The 19,406-nt window shown below is 37.5% G+C and overlaps 1 protein-coding gene across 1 annotated transcript; it reads left to right on the top strand.

Annotated features, from left to right (window-relative positions):
* The first annotated feature begins 1,008 nt into the window (after positions 1–1,008).
* LOC137405875 (uncharacterized) lies at positions 1,009–18,273 on the top strand. Its single transcript, XM_068092311.1, has 17 exons — positions 1,009–1,132; positions 2,674–2,812; positions 4,574–4,730; positions 5,772–5,931; positions 7,868–7,989; positions 8,514–8,631; positions 9,684–9,791; positions 10,371–10,474; positions 10,997–11,110; positions 11,730–11,836; positions 12,437–12,629; positions 14,398–14,659; positions 14,760–14,877; positions 15,098–15,400; positions 15,734–15,988; positions 17,179–17,293; positions 17,608–18,273. Exons 2-17 carry the CDS (start codon positions 2,710–2,712, stop codon positions 17,666–17,668), a joined length of 2,400 nt encoding a protein of 799 aa, XP_067948412.1. The 5' UTR covers positions 1,009–1,132; positions 2,674–2,709; the 3' UTR covers positions 17,669–18,273.
* The last annotated feature ends 1,133 nt before the right edge of the window (positions 18,274–19,406 follow it).

Genomic DNA, 19,406 nt, shown 5'->3' with positions numbered 1-19,406 from the left:
ACTTTCATTCTTATCGTTTTATTAATGTCAAGTTTTGTTTGTGTATTAACTGTAGTATGTTAATTATATTTAAATTGTACTCATGAAATCGTATGAATTACTGTATACATGTAGGCTACATGTGTATTCTTATATTGAACTAACAATAACGTCATTGTTAACCGAACACGAACTATGGTCGACACGGCTTTTCGTTCGTTTCTTCGTGTCCGGGCAAGTTTTACCCGCAATTGGTAGTATATAAAAGAGGCCCGAATTTTATGAAGGGCAGTTGGTGTTTAGACACGATACGATAAAACACAGACATTTTACCCGCAATAAACTTATTTATTAAATTGGATTATCCGGAGGGTAATTGGATACGACCCGGTATCTGTTATAAGGACACAGAACCAAACTACGATATATTAACAGGGCCGTTGTCCGGACTACATGATTAGACTCGGTGGCCGATATAATCCATAGCAACAGGTAGTAACGGACCGGGTATAACTTTAAAGGCAGTTGCCCGCAATCCATTACAATATATGGAGTTGTTGCTACCGCAAGAAGCCATGTTTTAACAACCATGCGCAGGCGCTTTAGTTCTATTTCCTGTCTCGAGTTTGGCAATAGTGAAGTCGAGACGAGACCGATACGAGACAAGACAGGTCGATACTCGAGACGTCTTGTGTCTCGTTCCACCTCTAATATACTAGCTTGCTGGTATACAAATGGTGTATCATACGTACTGTAGATCAGGTTGTTTAGTTGCAAAGTGAGGGTGTGGAAGACAGAATTAATCAAAATTACGGTGGGTGTCTTCAATGACACTCACTCATCCGTGTCTAAAAAGTTTCTCGACTCGATCACGTTGCGTTGCGGCATGTGTAATAGGGATGATTGTGGAGGATCATATACTGAGCGTGGCTGGCAACGTGACTCGATTGGTCACGTTTTGCTACTACCGACTAGCCAATCAGCATGTCGATTGCTTCCCGTGCTGATCAAAGCATGCCTTATTATACACTGATGGGGAGAGGTCACGTTTTATTTTGGTACAGTAGTAAGCTAGTGCAAGTCAGGTACTACTCATAATACACAAACTTGTAACATATATTTGTGAAATCCGCAGCTATTTAGCACTAAGCAGGTAAGGTAGGACTTCATATCTTTTCAGCTTGCTAGTTGGCTGCATCAAATACGGGCATGATCATACTTAATAAACTTGTTTGATAATTTGGAGACACTTTATCAGTCACTGCGAGTCGTATCAGACATTCGGTTTTCAAGCGATATATCTGGCAGGAACCGTCAACCTGTATCTGCCAACATGAATTTTACTGTTTAGGTCGTTTGGTTTGTGAAATTTGAGTTTTCAGATTGCAGGGACCAGTTACCTTTCGTAGAACACTGGATTAATTAAATGCATATAGACCATCGTTCGTTTCTCGTATAGCTTAGTTCAATAACATAGAACTTGACCTACAATGTTTACTATTCGTTCGAAAGTGATAGTCGACATTCTCCTATCAAATTGTTCTTGTCTTTCGAGCACCAATTCTGTTTTTTGTTGAACGGAAATTTGCTCTCGATACACGTATGTCGTTAATCCTGAGCAAACCTGATCGTCTTGCTTGTGACTCTTACTCTGTATTACTATTTTTTAACGAATTCAAGATATAAAGAAGAGTTTTCAGCTAGTAGCTGTTGCTGTTATGGCCACTTTTAACCAGCCACAGAGTTGCGTTCACAATATTGGCACCAAACGTCTCCATAATTCTGTGATCACGAAATTTATTAGTCTATCAGTGTCTCATATAGCTTGGCTTCAGTGACTTACCTTAGCCATTAACAGATCGTTGCCAAAGGTTAAATCTCTTTGTAAACATGAAAGCAATCAATGTCATAGAAGACTCCTTGATATTTACAAAAACACTCACACAATACAAGACACAAAGAGCTTGTTTGTCCCAGCTATAAAAACCTCGAACAACCAGAGACAAACCAAATAGAGATGTAGAAAAGTGAGGTACACGCAGGGCATTTTATTTTTTTTCTGCGCTGTCTTACTTTTAAACTAAACTGCAAAATATTACTAATCCAAATACTAATTAATAAAAATTATGTATACACATAGCCTAACCACTAACAAAATTAAAACATTGTGCAGAATTTTTTGCAAAGACTTCCCATGCTGTTGCCTCATTTTGAGGATTTTAGTGAGAACATTTATGATCTGATCTTACCTGTTGTGAATTCTCTGGTACGTGTTTGAAGCTGCTGCGTTATATGAAGTTGCAAATCAGAAAACAAGAGCAGTGACATATATGTTCAACGAGTCATTGAGCGCAAGAACAGTAAACCACTTCTTGTTTATAACACTGCTTTCTACACAAAGGTGGAAAAACACTGTTCATGTAGTTGATTATGATATTATTATAGTGTTATATTAGTATATCAGTATCTTATTGGATTATCCACTATGGTAGTTAATCACCTCCAGCTTCATCTAGTTGCATAACTAGGGATGACTGTTTACCTCACTCGTTTAGAAAATTGTTTGGAGAACTCTGTTATTCGTTAATGATCGTACCCTTTACATCCTGGTCTAAGATTCTTAACTAAAAGTAATGGATTTTCGTGATATCGCTAGTGATGGTATTTGATGCATATGTTGGAATGTGTTTGCAGGATTAGCTAAAAAAAGTTGAATATACTGCTGCAAGAATGGAGTGGTTTATAATGAACAGCTCTGGTGTACGTAGCCTGGCTACTGGTCTCGTGGAGAAAGTATCCGATGACAAGTATCTTGTACAGGACGAATGCACAGGTTTGGTTTTATAATCCCTTTTAATGAAGTCTGAAATTATCATAAGAGTAGTACATGAAAATGAATAGTTACCATGATTTGCAGTTATTGAGGCTTTGTTTGACTCAGAAATGCCTCAGTATCTCGGATATCACTTTCACTAGTTTATACTAATATTCAGACCTCCCTCGTAACGATTTTTTGTCATTTCTTTTTTATGTGAAATATAGAATTCTAGAAAATGTGGGCATTTATACCCAGAGTAATTATGGCGCATAATGTTCAAGGTTTCTTTAAGCATTGCAGTTTTATAACTCTAAATCAACAAGCAAAAAAGCAGAAGGCAAACATTAGAAAGAAATAATAGAAAAATATGGAACTTGAAAATTATAGCCTAGTTAGGTCTGGTTAGAATAACTAAACTAGAATGGTGATACATTGCTATCACCATCTCTAGCTCCCCACTTACACATGGTCAAATCTATTTCTCCATTTGTTTCTTTGTATTAGTTCATTTGTACATTTTCGTTCAAGTTAATTAATAAGGCATTTGTTTCATTGCTAGCTGTAATAATGTCCAGTATTTTTAAAGAATTATCGAGGAATTATTTTGAGTGGAATTTAATTACAGACTATAAGTTGGACTAGAAATTAAAACTCTAGCTTTAATCTCAAACTGCCCTACTTGTTGCGAGTTTATATTTGAAAACAAGATTAATAATCTTTATGTACGAGATTTGTCTGGCAACATTTTTAATCTGACAGTCTGTAGGGGAATTTCTATGGGCGGCCAACCTTACAGTAGGGTATCTTCAACTGACGAGGCAGACCCGCAACAATAATTTCATATCTAAGACTCGCGGGATTCCTTCGCGTAAAAGTTTTCATCAGTTGTCTCTGGGTTGTTCAAAAGCAAGTACGCATAACTTGTAGCATTCATAAGTTTTCTGATGGACACTGTACACATTTACAACGCATGATTTTGATCATGCAACTCAATAAGTTTACCCTTTCGAGTTTGAACGCAAAAAGATTTTTGCCTTTCGATTGAGGGGCTGTTAAAATGTAGGATAGGTCATAATTATATTTTTGCTGACATCTGGAAAGCCTGATAAACAACAAAGTGGCAAACAGTGCTGACATCTTCAGACAGGTCTCAAACTGCCACTAAGATCCGGGTATTAGAGCCAAGGTTATGTTGTTATTGGCCAGTTAGTATTGCTCCCAGCTAGCTAATGACTTTGTAATAACAACTTGCTGAGTATGGCTTGGAATAAATCACTCTTTTGTGAATGCGCATACCAAGGTACATCAGAGCCGATGTTCTGTCGCAGCTGCCTCGGCTTGTTGTTTGCCACTGATCAGGTGTTCATTGCCGAATCATTCTTTTAAATTGTTCTTCTTTGAAGTTATGTTTTACAATGTTAAACTGTAGTGGATGGCTGTAGTAGTGCCTATGAGGATTTTTGACTAATAGTATTATATCGCTGGCAGCTTAAAAATTCCCTATTACTGATGCCATGCACGAAGGTCATGTTGTAGGATTCATTTCTTTTGAAGGAGAAATGTTGGAGGAAATGCTTTTTAAGACAAAAATATTCTAGCGCGGTTCTGCATGCCAAGAACGTTAAGAAGAGCCCGTCTTAAAGGAATGTATAAGCTGCGATTACGCCATAAACCAGTCAAAAAAAGTTAAAGTTCGTTGCTAATGTGACCAATAAAAAGCATCAGTTGTTAATTCCCCCACAGCTTATTTAAAGACTATTTATAACCGTTTTCTAGATGTAATTGATGAGCTACTAGACAAGATCGCGAACGATGATCCTAGGACTAGCGTTACCAAGTTACATCTGCTTGCTGAGGGAATCCTGGCCAAGGATCTCATACCACTCATCAAATTCGCTTCACCAGATTCCACAGAGCTCGGGTCTGTCCTGAGGTAAGCAAGTGTATCTTGCAGTGAGAAGGCCTCTATCTTTTTATAGGCTGGTATGTTTTGAGGTAAAGGTCCGGCCCCACGTAACGAATTATTCGTTCAATCTGACCGAATTCACGAATTTTACAGAATTCACAGATTTATTCGGCCGAATATCACAGAATCGTCTGAGCTGTGCATGCACACCGAATTCGTCAACGAAACGCTTTTAATTGGCTTACCATGTTATTTAGCGAGCACGATTCTAGTATCTTTGACAAGTGGTATAGTCCAAGACACCTACGACGACACACAATAAAAGTATCACCGCGATATGACTTTATACATATGATGCAATTGCCTATATGCGCTAGAGATAGCGACTGTTTTTGCGACGGAGCTTTTGCTGCATAAAAAGAAATTATTATCATTGAAAAAGAAACAGCTTACAACTTCTAAAACATCTAAAATAAAATACTGGATTCACGATGAGAAGTAGTTTCTGCGTAGTTTCGGTTAATCAACGAGAGAGAACCAACAATAGCGCATATAGGCAGTTGCATCGTATGCATCGGGTCATATCGCGGCGATACTTTTATTGTGTGTCGTCGTAGGTGTCTTGGACTATACCACTTGTCAAAGCTACTAGAATCGTGCTTGCCAAAAAACTTGGTAAGCCAATTAAATGCGTTTCGTTGACGAATTCGGTGTGCATGCACAGCTCAAACGATTCTGTGATATTCGGCTGAATAAATCTGTGAATTCTGTGAAATTCGTGAAATCAGTCAGATTGAACGAATAATTCGTTACGTGTGGCCAGACCTTTAGGCAGTCTGTTTTGAAATAAGTGGGCTTTTTCTGGCAAAGATGACTCTTGAGGTAAGCAATGTGATGGAATAAGACAAGCATGCAACCAGTAAGTTTAGTGGAAGATACCTGTATGAAGGGCTATGGTAGTTTGATTACTAGACACATGACATGTCTTCAAGATCTTTTGTAAAAAAGTTTACAAACTTAGTACTAGCTGCAACAGACTTGGAAAAAATAACTTTACTTACATTATAGGCTCATGGCAACTCTCTGCGAACCGTTAGACAAGCACATCATTCCCTCAGCTATTGTTCGACAAGACTTGCATCAACTCACTCTGCAGCTCCGTAACTTCTTCCTCGACACCCAGTTTGTGCAAAAGCTGTTTCATCACATCCAGGAGCTTGTAGATGAGGTAGGCTATATGGATGGGGGATAGGCATATTAGTTAATATTTATATCATTGTTATATCAATTGGCATTAAAAGCAAGTAAATGACTTTTTAGTTTGAAATAATATACAGTGAAACTCGGATAACTCAAACTTAAGGGACCGAGCAAAAGTGTTCGAATTATCAGAGTGTTCAAGTTATCAGAGTACTGTCACAAGTCCATGTATTTACTTATTTATTAGTAGATACATGAACATATACAAACTATAATATAAATCAAAAGCACAAATGGCTTGTTTCAAATTAAATGCTTCTAATGTAAAGTTTAAAACGTTTTTATCAAAAAGTATAGAGATTTTTCTATCACTTGAGATTGGTTTGTTGTTTGAGGTGATGTTATTGCCAGGACGTTTTTTAGATTGACATTGGCAAAACTTGATCGTTGCTGAAATGCTCAAAAGAAAAGACATCTTTTTCTTTTGAGCGTTTTACCCATGATCAATTTTGCCGATTTTTCTTGAAGTTTATGCAAAGATTAACTTACTTTACCTGGCATTCGTTAAGAGCAACACTCCGAGGCAGTTCAATTAAAAGTTTTACGAGGTTTTACGGTACATTGTATATCACTAACGTTTTTTGAATGGATACTTATTGAATGTACACACGTATTCTGTGTTTAGGTCAAACGATGAATAGTTTTTTTAGCTAAGACAACGTATACGTTTAATTACCACAATTTTTAAAACGTTTTAAACATTCAACATTCCGACGTTGATTCAACACGGAATCCACGTCGGAAAACTATTCATCACGGGCTAGCCGGGTCACGCACTCAAGGAGTTTCGCCACGCAAATACAAAACAAAAACAACATGCTGTTTTTGTTTTGTATGTGCGTGGCGAAAATCCTTGCGCCCATGACCCGGCTAGCCCGTGCTATTCATCGTATAACAGTATAAATCAAATTTCACCAAACCTTTAGAACAGTCGTTGACAAAAATATTTTGCCGATGGAGGTAGTAACGACGCTTATGAATTACGAAAAGTTGAGGTTTACCTCTATGGCTTGGAATAAAGTGATTTTCTAAAGCGATAGCAACCGTTTCGGTAGCCGTTGGGCAAAAAACAGTTCGAATTAACAGTGTTGAGTTCGAGTTATATAGAGCCATTTATCATTGCGTGGGAACGGACCAAGCAAATCCAGTCGAGTTAACCATGTGTTCGCTATATCCGAGGGCGAGTTATCCATGTTTCACTGTAGTTGGACATTTTGTACTCGATGTTGAACACCGGTATCTGTCAAAATCAAATCACACTCATAGGTTGATCAGGCTCTACAGCCAGTTGTTAAATCTATCACTTTTAGTGTTTAAATTTGGTAAGAGCGAGTGGGCAATTCTAATGGTAGCTGATAGTCACGTACGCATTAATGAATAGTCAATAAACATGAACATTTCAAGACAGGGAAAGGTGAAACTAGTTAGTTTGTCATCGAAACCTTTCTTGCATTTTGAACTCATTGATAATAACAGGTTATTCAAATGAAACCATTTTGATGCCACTTGTTTACTGCTGTCATGTCACAGTGTACTTGCAGTCATACTTGTAGTTCACCATTAACTCTGTAAAACCAAACCAATTAACATGTTTTTAATCTTCAACCATTCTTTACCTATTGATGCTGACAAGATGTCGTAAGCCTCTATTTTTATGATCTTTTAATGTATTGACTTTTTGTGACTTACAGTCGCTCAAAGGAAATAATGCCATAGAGTTATTTCACTGCTTCTTCTGTGGTAACATTACTGTGTCTAATTTCAACTAAGGTTATATCAGTTTTTCTTATTTTACATCTTTATTTACAAGGGAATTAATTACTTTGTATCATTTTCTCAGTTGTATGTTTATACATTTAGCTTGTAGTTTGGCAAGCTTTATCAACACTGCTTTTTTGTTTTAGGGAGGAGATATGGAGCAACCAGAGGAAGTCTACGTGGCTATTAAATATTTTCTCATGTTAATAAGAAACATTCTCTATCACTCTAAGCATGATGATGCTGTGAAACGGGATGCTCTAAAGCGGTAATGTCCTGGTATATATAGATATATAGCCTGTGGTCCATAGTTGTAGTTATTTATCTATACTATGGTGTTTAGCTAGCTTGTCAACATTCATTGAGTTTATAAAAATATAATTAGTGACTTATGCACTTTAAACCTTCAGCTTAGGAGAACAGTATTGGCTGATGGAAATGCTGGCCACCCTACGCCTATCGAAAATAATTATTTTGCACTTCTGAACTTTTGCCCTCAGAAGTAGACCATAGTCATTTCCTGTTGGTTACCTCAACATGTCGGTTATTGCAGAGCTATTTCTAGCTAAACCACCTACTGCTGCTTCTCTGCCACAAAATAGCAATTCTCTAATGACTCTTTGGTAATAGATTTATTAGTTGGTCTGATTACACTTTCTTTTTTTGTATTTGATTAGCATTGATTATTTCCTTGCGAAGGAAGAGAATAGGCTTAAACGGTTGTCTAGGGCAGCTTTACGTTGTTAGACACCTTGCACCTAACTCAAACTTTTCTGCTCTCCTTTTCTATAGTCTCCTTCTAAAGTACGAACTGGGAGCCATACTAATTTACTCAATTATCTGCCATGGTCGAGACTCGCTGGCCATCGCTTCAGCCGAGCTTCTTTCACAACTTTATCACACATTCGAGGTTTGTAATCTCTTCACCTAACCTTTGGCCATCATCCAGGTTACTCAGTAGTTACTTCATAGTCAAGCTATGCATAGGCGTTTATGTAACGTTATTTACCAATCCTGCTACTGGCAGTTGGCTGGCTTGAGCGTTAGTATCACTGTTTCCATTGTGCAGATGGTCCGGATTTGGAATTTTGCAAAAGTTGGGATGCCATGCAATAAATGTTTTAATCGACATTTGCATGTTGCGAATTAACGCGGTTGCTTTTTAAAATGAATGAACAGTTCTACACCAAAGTTCATAGCGATGCATTATAGTTAGAACTGAAGTATAGAAAATGTTTAAAATGTAGTTTTTTGCTCCGCATTTTTGCAAGTGTCAGTTCCATCTTCCGCAAACATGAAACATTCGACAAAAACTAGTGAGTAACAAAATTAGCTTTACTTGCGAGCTTTTGCGGTTTGCGTTTTCATCAATGGCGCCCCATCAGTATGTTTGATTAGACTTCAGGACTCTTCTTAACACCCTGTGCGTAGGGGATATTGTGCGAACAATGCGATTATATAAAGATTACTTTTGTTTTTTTATTGATTAGGTACATCAGGGTATGCGTTTCTTGAGGGATCTTTGCATTACTGATTATCATAACGCATAGTTTAATGTTCATAAGCGATGGCAACCAAACACCTGCCTCTTAACCGCCTTCAGAATGCGCTGAATTTTTTTATGTTTTGAGCTGTTCATTGATAGTGATACCATGCTAATCGCATATTGCTGAAACTGGCACATAGATGATAACTCCAAACTTATAGATATTATTGAACTAAACCAATTCTCTGTTTCATGTGTCCCGCCGCGGGGATATGGGCCTCCATAAGAAATCTCAAAGTATCTTTATTTTTTGTTGAGGTACTGTAGTAAGCGTTCAAAAGTTGTCTGTGGATAAGGCTTAATGGTTGTGAAACATTTTGGGAGTGTGAAGTGCAGAGCACTCCAATCATCGATGGTCAATAACCCAAAGTATCTGAGTTGAGAGGTAAACAGCTGATCAGCTTTGTTATCTGTAGTGGAAGGAGACCAAAGGTGGACTGTCTGAGTATGTCAACGACAAACTGAAATGTCTCATTGTGCAGCTGCTACAGGGCCCTCTATCCACCTTGACCGTCTCTCTCCAGGTACCAGAACTAAAACTTGATTGATATTTTACTGTGATTGCACACTCTTGCATTTGCATATGTTATGGTCAAAAGCATCCCCTTGCTTTTCATCAACTTATTGTCAGAATTCATTATCGTAGTGACTTTCACATATGCCTACATATCCTTGATGACTTATACTGAAAATCCATGGTCCATGATACTGAAAATGATATGGCATTTTGAGTATATGAAGTAGCAGGTGTTGAAATCATTTTTCGTGGCAGATGTTAGGCTTTTACATGATAATCACCAGTTATAGCCATAAATCTTAACTTTCATTTGAGTGATCAATCATTTATGAATTAATTTCTACTGTGATTAAGTCGGCAAGCGTGTGTAACACAAACTACAAGTTCTTAGAAACAAGGTTAAATATTTATCTGTATTTCACTGAACCCTTTTAGCACATGATTAGCTTAATTGACTTGGATTGGCTTCCAGTATCCTTCTCTATCTGATAGTCACTATAATTACTATTATAGTGATTATATCCACTATGGGACAAATAGTGGATATTTGTGGGTTTATTCCTGACTATTGTTGTATTTTTTGCAGAGACAGGAGATGTCTGAAGTTGTTGATGCTTCATATGTACCTTGGTGCCTCGCCTATTTTCTACGCTTTATCTCCTATGTGCCAGTTTCAGTCACAAAACTCAGGTAATTCATACTGATCATACGTCAGTTCATATCTATAAAGAATAAGGTTACATTTAGCTGCCGCTATAGACGTAGTTGGTGAGAATGTAAACAAAATATTGATTTATTAGTTACATAAATCATACAGCAGTGTTGTGACAGTCATTTATAATTTTGAGCGCTGTAACTGCTGCAGGGTGTTTAGCTGATATTTCTAGTGCTACTATCTGCTGATTTGTGAAGAGTCACGTATCAACTGGCATGACAAGCAGCTGCTAGTACAGTGTGCCTTTGCCATATGATTTTAGTCCACGTTCCAGGGTTTGCATCATATAGCGAAAATGTCATATAGGGTGGTATAGAAACCCATAGTAATTATTTAATGCAAACATCCCCTGGTGAAAATCGTCAAATTTTTTATACGTACTATACATATTAATAATTAGTTACTTGAATGAATGTAGCTTACTAAACTCACAACTTTAGGCCATGTCAAAAAATCAATATCGATGAAAAGGTGTTTGACTCATATCTTTATTATAGGGGTGTCTTATCGAGCAAGACTCTTGGTTACCTTGTCTACCAAGCTTCTATGCTAGCTATTGACCTCTTCTCTTCTAGCCATGTCGACAAGCCATTCGAGCTAAATAGGCAAAGGTAAGAATTCTTCAATTTAAAATTTGACAAATAAATAGCTTGAAGCAAGAATTACTTTGAAAGGAGTCAACTTTTGACAATTTTTTGAATTTGATTTGAAGATAAACTTGTACAGAAATTTTGTAGATTTTATCAGAAGGTATTAGAAAGTATAGACGTCATAATTACACTTTCAATTGATTTGAGCGTTTTAATCGCCATAAGTTTTATTGATTTCAATCCAGAAACATCTTGGCAATCAGATCACCTCAAACATGAAAAACGATCGCAAATGGTAGAAACATACCAATACTTTCTGATGAAATCTAGAAAAAATTTGTATAAGTTCATCTTTAAATTGGTTGGGAGTTGAAAACATAACATTTAGCTTTACTAGTATGTGCGCGTGTGTGATATGAAGTATCCACCTCATCTTAGCTTTTGTAAGTAAAAAAAATTAAATGCAATACTCTTGAGTTAGTTGTATAGTGGTATTTGCTCCAGCATACAAATCTTTCAACATACGAACCTAGACCCAAAATAAATTATATTCGCGTGTACATGTTAGATGGTAATCTGATCCGACGATTGCGTAAGTAGCTATTAAGAAGAGTTGTTCACCCTTGTATCTATGTTACAGAATGGAGTTCATATTCTCCGCGCTTCACAGCCTTCTCTCCATAACTAGTGAGTATAGTTTCACCAAGCTACAGAATGAGGAGCAAAGAACAATCATGAAGTTCTACAGTAAGTTTGTTGTGTTTATCACTGGCTGATGAGATGTCTTGCAATTAGTTTTCACGGTTGGCCTCTGGCCTTTCTGTAGTTGATTAGTAGCGTTTAATGAACTCATGAAGCACTATTCGCCTACACATGTTTTGAGCTCAGCTTGAGAAATTGCTACTCCAGACTATGATGGATTCATTTCTTCATACACTTATCTATCCATCGTTTTTTTTACGTCATTGGCCTGTTTGCACATGCGCTCGTCCATGAAAAAGCCGCCATCTTTGTAGAAAATGATCGTCATTCTCTTGATTAATAGTATTTTTCGGTGTTGTTTAGATACTAAAATGAAAAATTTGCAAACAAAAGCATTGTTTGCAATAATTAATTGCAGAGGCTTCGTGTTTTCAACGATAAAAGTTGTCCATAAAGATGGCAGACAACGATAGAATGACGTCACGAATAAACGAAGGATATGAATTTATCTAGTAAAGTAGTCTTCAACTTATAAAACAACTTGTAAAACTTGTAAAAGTTGGTCTATGGCATGTCTAAACAATCTATAATCTAGACAAAAATGACATGTCTAGATTATATAGGTTCTTGTAAATTCTGTTTTAGGTGACCTTGTGGAGATGTCAGACCTCTGGAGAGTCTTTCTTTTATATATTGGCAACCTTGACTCGACTAGGTTTCCATCATCTCTTCTCGCTCAGCTCGTTTGTACCAATCATATGCTCTTCACAGCCATAGAGTTGTACAATAGACATTTCTGTGGACAGCTAGAGCAGGCTATTCTCAAACACATTAAATTGTAAGTTGGAGAACTCACATATCAGTTAAAGAAAGTAAACATTTTTTTCAAATTAAAGAATTGTATGCAATACTGCCATCAACATTTTTGTTTGATCAACAGGATCACTAGTTGTTGTCATAAATTTTGACAAGATTTCAACTTCCGAACTTGTCTTAGGCCAATATTAGGGATTACAGTCGAGAAACCAGGACACCTACTACAGTAGCACAGCAGGCTATAGACATGATACATGCTATAGTGGTTGAGCGTATGAGCCTTGCTATATACTACAGTAGCTCAGCATGTTGTAACCATGCGCTATGTTTGCTCAACATTGGGGGTCCTCCCATGTTTTGTGACGATTCTGACGACCCGACGACAGGGATATTTAAAAAGTGACAGACGAGACGACCATTTACCAATGTAGGTGACGAGGATTGCGTAAATAGGATTACTAAAGGTACGGCTGCACGTAACGAATTTTTCGTTGATTCAGAGTTCTGGCCGAAATCACGAAAAACGCAGAATTAATCGGTCAAAATTCACAGAATTATTTGAGCTGTGCATGCCCACCGAGTTCGTCGACGAACGCTTTTAACAGATTAAACAAATTATTAGCGAGCACGATTCTAGCAGCTTTAGCAACTAGTATAGTCCAAGACATGTACCGTGACACACAATAAAAATACGAAAGCATTTCAACATAGAACACACGATGTAACTGCCTAAGTCGCGCTATTATTAGTTTGCCAACACGACTTTAAGATATATGTAGTCCGAAAACATAATGCGACACACAAGAAAGTTATTACAGAAAGTTATCATAGTAAATACGATGCAACTGACTTGTTTGCGCTAGAGATGTCGACATTCTCTACCACAAAACTTTTGCTGCTAAAAAGGAAATAAAATTAAAAAATAAACAAATTGTAGCTATAGCGTCCAAACAATAAATACATTCAATAACGCAATCTAAGCAGTTGCATCGTGTGTACTATGTTGATTTGCACTTATACTTTTACTATTGTGTGTCATTATACGTCTCTTTGACTATACTAATTGCAAAAGCTGCTGAGATCGTGCTCGTTAGCACGATTCTAGCAGCGCAGAATAATTCTGTGTGTTTCAATCATTTCGTGATTTTGGTTTAAACCAACGGAAATTTTGTTACGTGTTGCCGTACCGTTACTAACTTATTATTTGTTCATAAATCACCACGGTCAACCGAAACTTCACTAGTTTTGGTTTGAAGCATCTGGCCCAGCATTTATAGACTGCCAAATAATTAAAGCAATGAAATGCCACGACATTGACAGCAAATCCGTTTCCAAGTCTGTGACTGACAGTGATTATTAAAGGCAATCTCGGTCTATTTTCAGTACAAGAAATATAGCCCTAAAAACCTAAGACGGCTGTCACTCTTCGCGGAGTAATCAGCAACGCTCCCAAACATCACTAATATGTTTGTGAAGGTCGCTGGTTGAGCCATGCTTTTGGTTAGCAGAAGTTCAAACCTAGCGAGTTTCAGATTTTTAACGCAACCCAGTGCCACCAGTATAGATATTTGTATTAAAATAACGAATGTGAAGAAAGAGGTTGTTTTGGTTACCAATTTGACCAAGGTGACAGTGATTTTAAAAGTGACGACAGTGATTTTAAAAGTGACGACAGTGATTTTAAAAGTGACTATTCTGACGACAGCTTTGTGTGGTAGGACCCCCAACATTCTGTTAACAAATGACAAACAATGCTTTCCATTAATCCTTCCATATGGCTTCCTTCATAGGTTTGCCACGCCTCAGCTGATAGAGCGCTATACCCAGTTGGTAGAGACTTACACCACCAACAGCAACCAGACAAACATCGCCGTTTTCACCATGCTCTGCCACATTTGTGTCGACTGTGATCGAATTGATCTCCTTTACACACCATCTTTACTCAAACTATTTGGATCTCTCGCTCACAACCCTACAGCAACTGATGAAGATCGATTGTTCTCCAGTCATGTGGTCAAATCCTTTTTGAATGACCTTGAAATGAGACCCCAGGTAATAAACAATGCTGCAAATCATCTAATACTTTGGCTGAATAACTGGCTCTGGGATGAGTGTATGAGTGTATTTTATGTAAATAATTTTCTGTTTACAGCAGTGTGTGTCCAGTCTCACACAGAGCGTCCCAAGTTATATGGAGTTCAATGCCATTGCAGATGTCAACAACTGTGAGATGAAGGACAGCCAAGGGCCTGTGAATGCCACTATCTCAGGTTTGTAGTTCAAGTCCTAATTTCTTGCCAGTTTCACAAAAACTTTGTAGATCTTTGATGCCCATCAATTTGCTAGAGTTTGTTTTTGATTTGGTGATGCCTCACTGCTCTTCATCCTTTCCTTGCAACACTTCAGATTTTTATTACCACGGTTCAAAGTGGTATGCAATAAATTGTTTTGTACGTATTTGCTTTCCATCGCAAAAGATTTGGCTTGCAGAATGGGATCACCATGAAGAAGAGGATCTATTTTCGCTAATACCAGATGTGAGCGAGTGCTCGCCAGAAAAAATGGTCTGCTTCCTCTCTTCCCGTCTTTCTCGTCTTGGCATTGAAAAGACGGAAAAGGAGGTCGCCAACAAGCTGCAAGAGCTCGGTGTACTCCCTTCACCAGTGGAAGAGCAATCGCACTCTTCGACCACGAGCATCTCTCAGTTGGTTACAGATCTTGTGGAAGAAGGCAAAGATGATTTCGTCTCTTGGCTCCAACACGAACTCGTTATAGCCAGCTTTCTCCATGCAGGTAGGAAGGCTGATGGTGTGATAGAGACTCGGGGCTTTATCATTACCTTTTATTAAAGTGTCTTGTGTAATGTTACTTATTGGACTATATAGCTTTGTGTTTGCTCACTTCTTCCATTGTATCTGACACATGATTTATTGCTTTGGGTGCACATTTGTTTACTAAATTTTTCCTACTAAAAGTTGTTGTTTAACCTGAAGCAACAGCTATTTTTAATGATCCAGATGTCTCCTAGTGCTATTGCATAATTGAATTGATTAAATTGCTGACAAGTAGTTGCTTTCGGAACGAGTCCAACCCAAGGCTTGTCACTGTTGCTGTTGATTATTGCAGCGCCCAAGGATCGGCTGAGTAAAAACTCTCCACTCTGTCGCTACTCACTTGCCAAGTGCCACCCATATCCTTTACTTCCTTATAGTCATAGACTAAGCGATATACTCAGAACTGATTGCAAGAGCAGGCAACTCCTAGACATGTTGGAGTTGTCCTACCAGCCTTTTAATGGCTCGTACTTGCCATACGTATCTGTAGATAGCTCTGCTTCTCATCTCTACACTATTGCTGAACAGCTCAAGTCTATAGAACTAGGTATGCAATAACCCAATCACTACTTCAACTATTTGAAATGCCAGTCATGCCCGGCAGTTCAGTTTTTCCGTAATCTTTAAAGCAACTACAGCGAAACTCAGCTAACTCGACCTTCACGGGACCGAAAGTGTTCGAGTTATCAGAGCGTTCAAGTTATGAGAACACTGTCACAAGTGCATGTATTATTGCATTTATCAGTACATATACAAACTATGTATAAATCAAAAGCATTGATCGCTTGTTGCAAGTTAAGGGACCTCTCGTGTAATGTTTTAACAATTTTTATCATAAAGTATAAATATTTTCCCTTATTACTTGAGATTCGTTTGTTTGCTTTAGGTGATGCGGGTGCCAGGGCATTTTCAAATTAAAATAGGCAAAACCTGATCGTGGTTGAAACTCTCAGAAAAGAAGACATATTTTTCTTTTGAACGCTTTAACAAAAACCAGTTTTGCCGATTTTTCTTAAAGTTTATCTGAAGGTTACTTCGCTTCTCCTTGCTTGCGGAGGGCTATCCCCAAGCGGATGTTTGGTAAAATTTGATTTTTTTGCAAACCTTTGGAAAAGTCGTTAACGAAAATAGTGGTAATAATGACGCCTAAGAACTACTAAAAGTTGTTGTTTATCTCTATGGCTTGGAATAAAGTGATATTCTAAAGCGATAACAACCGTCTCGGTAGCCGTTGGGCAAAAAAGGTCGAGTTATCCCCGTTTATCATTGTGTGGAAACGGGGACCAAACAAATCCGTTCGAGTTACCCATGTGTTCGAAATATCCAACGGCGAGTTATCCGAGTTTTACTGTATATTGCATACATGCCATATGGCAGACATAAATTTCTTGATGTTGCCCATTTACAGAGCCTCAGATGAAGCATTAAAATCATATAAGAATGATTGATAAGAGCCCCTTTGTAGATTTTCATGTCTGCTAAAAACTAGTTAATACTCCTCACTTAATAAAGAAACTCTTTAGTGTTACTGACAAGCAGTTATACATCTGGTTACATTGATACCGATTGAGGAAGACAGAAGGCTTGACCAGTCTTGAGTTTATACCCTTTTGGAGAATTAGCCTTAGAACTGTAGGATTAGGATATGTCATACATTACGGAATCGTTCGAATCGTGTGAGGCTCAGTAGATGTTAGGGAGCAGGCGATTGTTCAACAATACAATTGGTATTTTTAGTTGCTGTTGAATCAAGATTACCGCTGTCCTGTAGCAGTTCAGCATTTTCATCTACAGATGAGGATGATGTTTCTCATGCTAAAATTAAGTCCGGCGAGTCCTCGGACCCTTCTCGGTAAGAAACTTACCTGTCATACTGTTCCTCTTTAAGTTTCGGTGACTATCAAATTGTATTTGTAAGAAAGCTGGTGCTTTGTTTAGTCAGGTATGTAGTGGTTTGAAATAATACATTTTATGTCATAGGTTCTAAAATCACACTTCAGCTTTGTACCTTTTTCCTATTCGGTTACTGCAGTTTATTCTTAGATATCAGTTGAACATAGAGGTCTTCTAATAAGTCTTCTCTAGATACAGTATGTTGAATATTGACATTCAGTGTATGTGGTTGTGATGATTGGGCCATCACAATAATTTATGACTTTCTTTTAGGGTTGCATCAAGTAGTGCAGAAGGCAATGTCTGGGTATCCTACTACATGAACACCGCGTAGACCGCTCAACTCCCTTATTCACTTTTGAGTTGATTTCCTGCTGCTAAAAGCTATGTTAACATAAACTCGGGTGGTACCAACCTGGTCATCATACGGTACAGGCCTAATTTAGTCTTGTTGTATTTAGTGTAGTCATGTTTTTTTAAGTAATCATCAGTATTATGATTTAATTTTTATTTCACCCACATTTTTATTTATACATTCAATGTAGTAGGCTGACAGGCATCAGACTGACACAATGTAATATTTAATAGGTACAGTGTATAGCAAATAAACTAGTTATCAGAAACCATAACGATTTGTAAATGATTTTTTATTTATCTGTAGTTGGGTATTGATATAATATTATTATGAGTATGTTTATCCATTAATGTTTGGACAAATATGTTTCGTTGCACCATAACAGTTCTTCATTAACTTTACTTTCAATTCTTATATTGATCCAGAGTGAAAATTTTTTGTTAAAATGGTACAAAGAAGTCAACAATAATTTACTTTGCAGTTACATGAGCATTAAAATTTTTCCAGAAGCTGTGTAAGCAGGAACAGTTTGTTGTATGCCATTAATACATTTGTGTTCTGATGCAATAAAACCTCTTACCTGATATCGGGTCATCGAATAAATGCATTTAAAAATTAGCTCATCAATGCTCTCAAGCCACTTGTGATAAGCTCAGCTATAGGCCAAAGTGCAACATCAATTTTGACCAGCCTATATACCACAAAAAATAGATATCACATCATGGTAGCAAACGAAACGGGTTTAGCCAGTCTAAATGAGTAGCCACGTGTTTCATTGATTTTATACCCACACTAGCTTTTGCATAAACTCAAAAAAACTGCCGTGTCCCTTCACCGCTCTACAAGAATTGAAACCCCGTTGTGCAAAGCAATGAGACAAATGTATATTTCAACAACAAAAATATTGCATATTGTATAAGGAACAACATGTGAGAGACTGCCTATATATATATATCTGGCCTCCTTATATACCATCTAGTCCTGTTGGCTCTGCCCAGTGTGTCTCTTGGTCTGTCTCTTAGCCAACCCGGTCTTCATCGGCGACCGTGTCACCTGCCGTGGCCTGGTTGTGTCGTCAGATCAGGTAGCCAGCTTTGGTACAATATATTTTACAAAAATGCAATCTAAGAAAACCCATCTGACTTGAAAATGTGCTGAGATATATGAATATGTACTTTCCATAATTTAGATAGTGGAATTATGCCAAGGACCAAACTTATACAACCAGAATATGCGTTACATAAACATACCATAGTCGTTTGAATGTACATTCCACGTGATTCAAACAACAGTTGAACATTGACTAGTCAATCATGGGTTTTCAAATCTAAATATATAAATTTTAGTGCCCGTCTGTCACTTGTGATTTGTGTGTACAGTTACAGTGGCAAATGGTTACATTGCTATTCAAAGGAATAACTGTGACAATACTCATTACATCGGTTATAAAACTGATGCTTAAAGCACTTTGAAAAATACTATTGTTTATTACTAGCGCGCTTGAAAATCATGATTAGATGAAGAAATATCATTACGGGACGTAACAATTATTAAGCTGGCTTCACACATGGCTCTTATTATAGTAAAGATTTAGACTAGCGCAAGTTACTAGGTTAAATTCTTCAAACTCTTTGGGTAATTATTTTATTGCCTGTGCAACGCCAAGCATTCCCCTAGTTTTATATATGATAGAGTACTGAACTCCTGGTGTTGCACT

The sequence above is a fragment of the Watersipora subatra genome, chromosome 10 (genome assembly GCF_963576615.1).
Source record: "Watersipora subatra chromosome 10, tzWatSuba1.1, whole genome shotgun sequence".
Lineage (NCBI taxonomy): Eukaryota > Metazoa > Bryozoa > Gymnolaemata > Cheilostomatida > Watersiporidae > Watersipora > Watersipora subatra.
The sequence above is the reverse complement of the archived record's forward strand: the minus strand, read 5'-3'. Positions and strand labels throughout refer to the sequence as shown.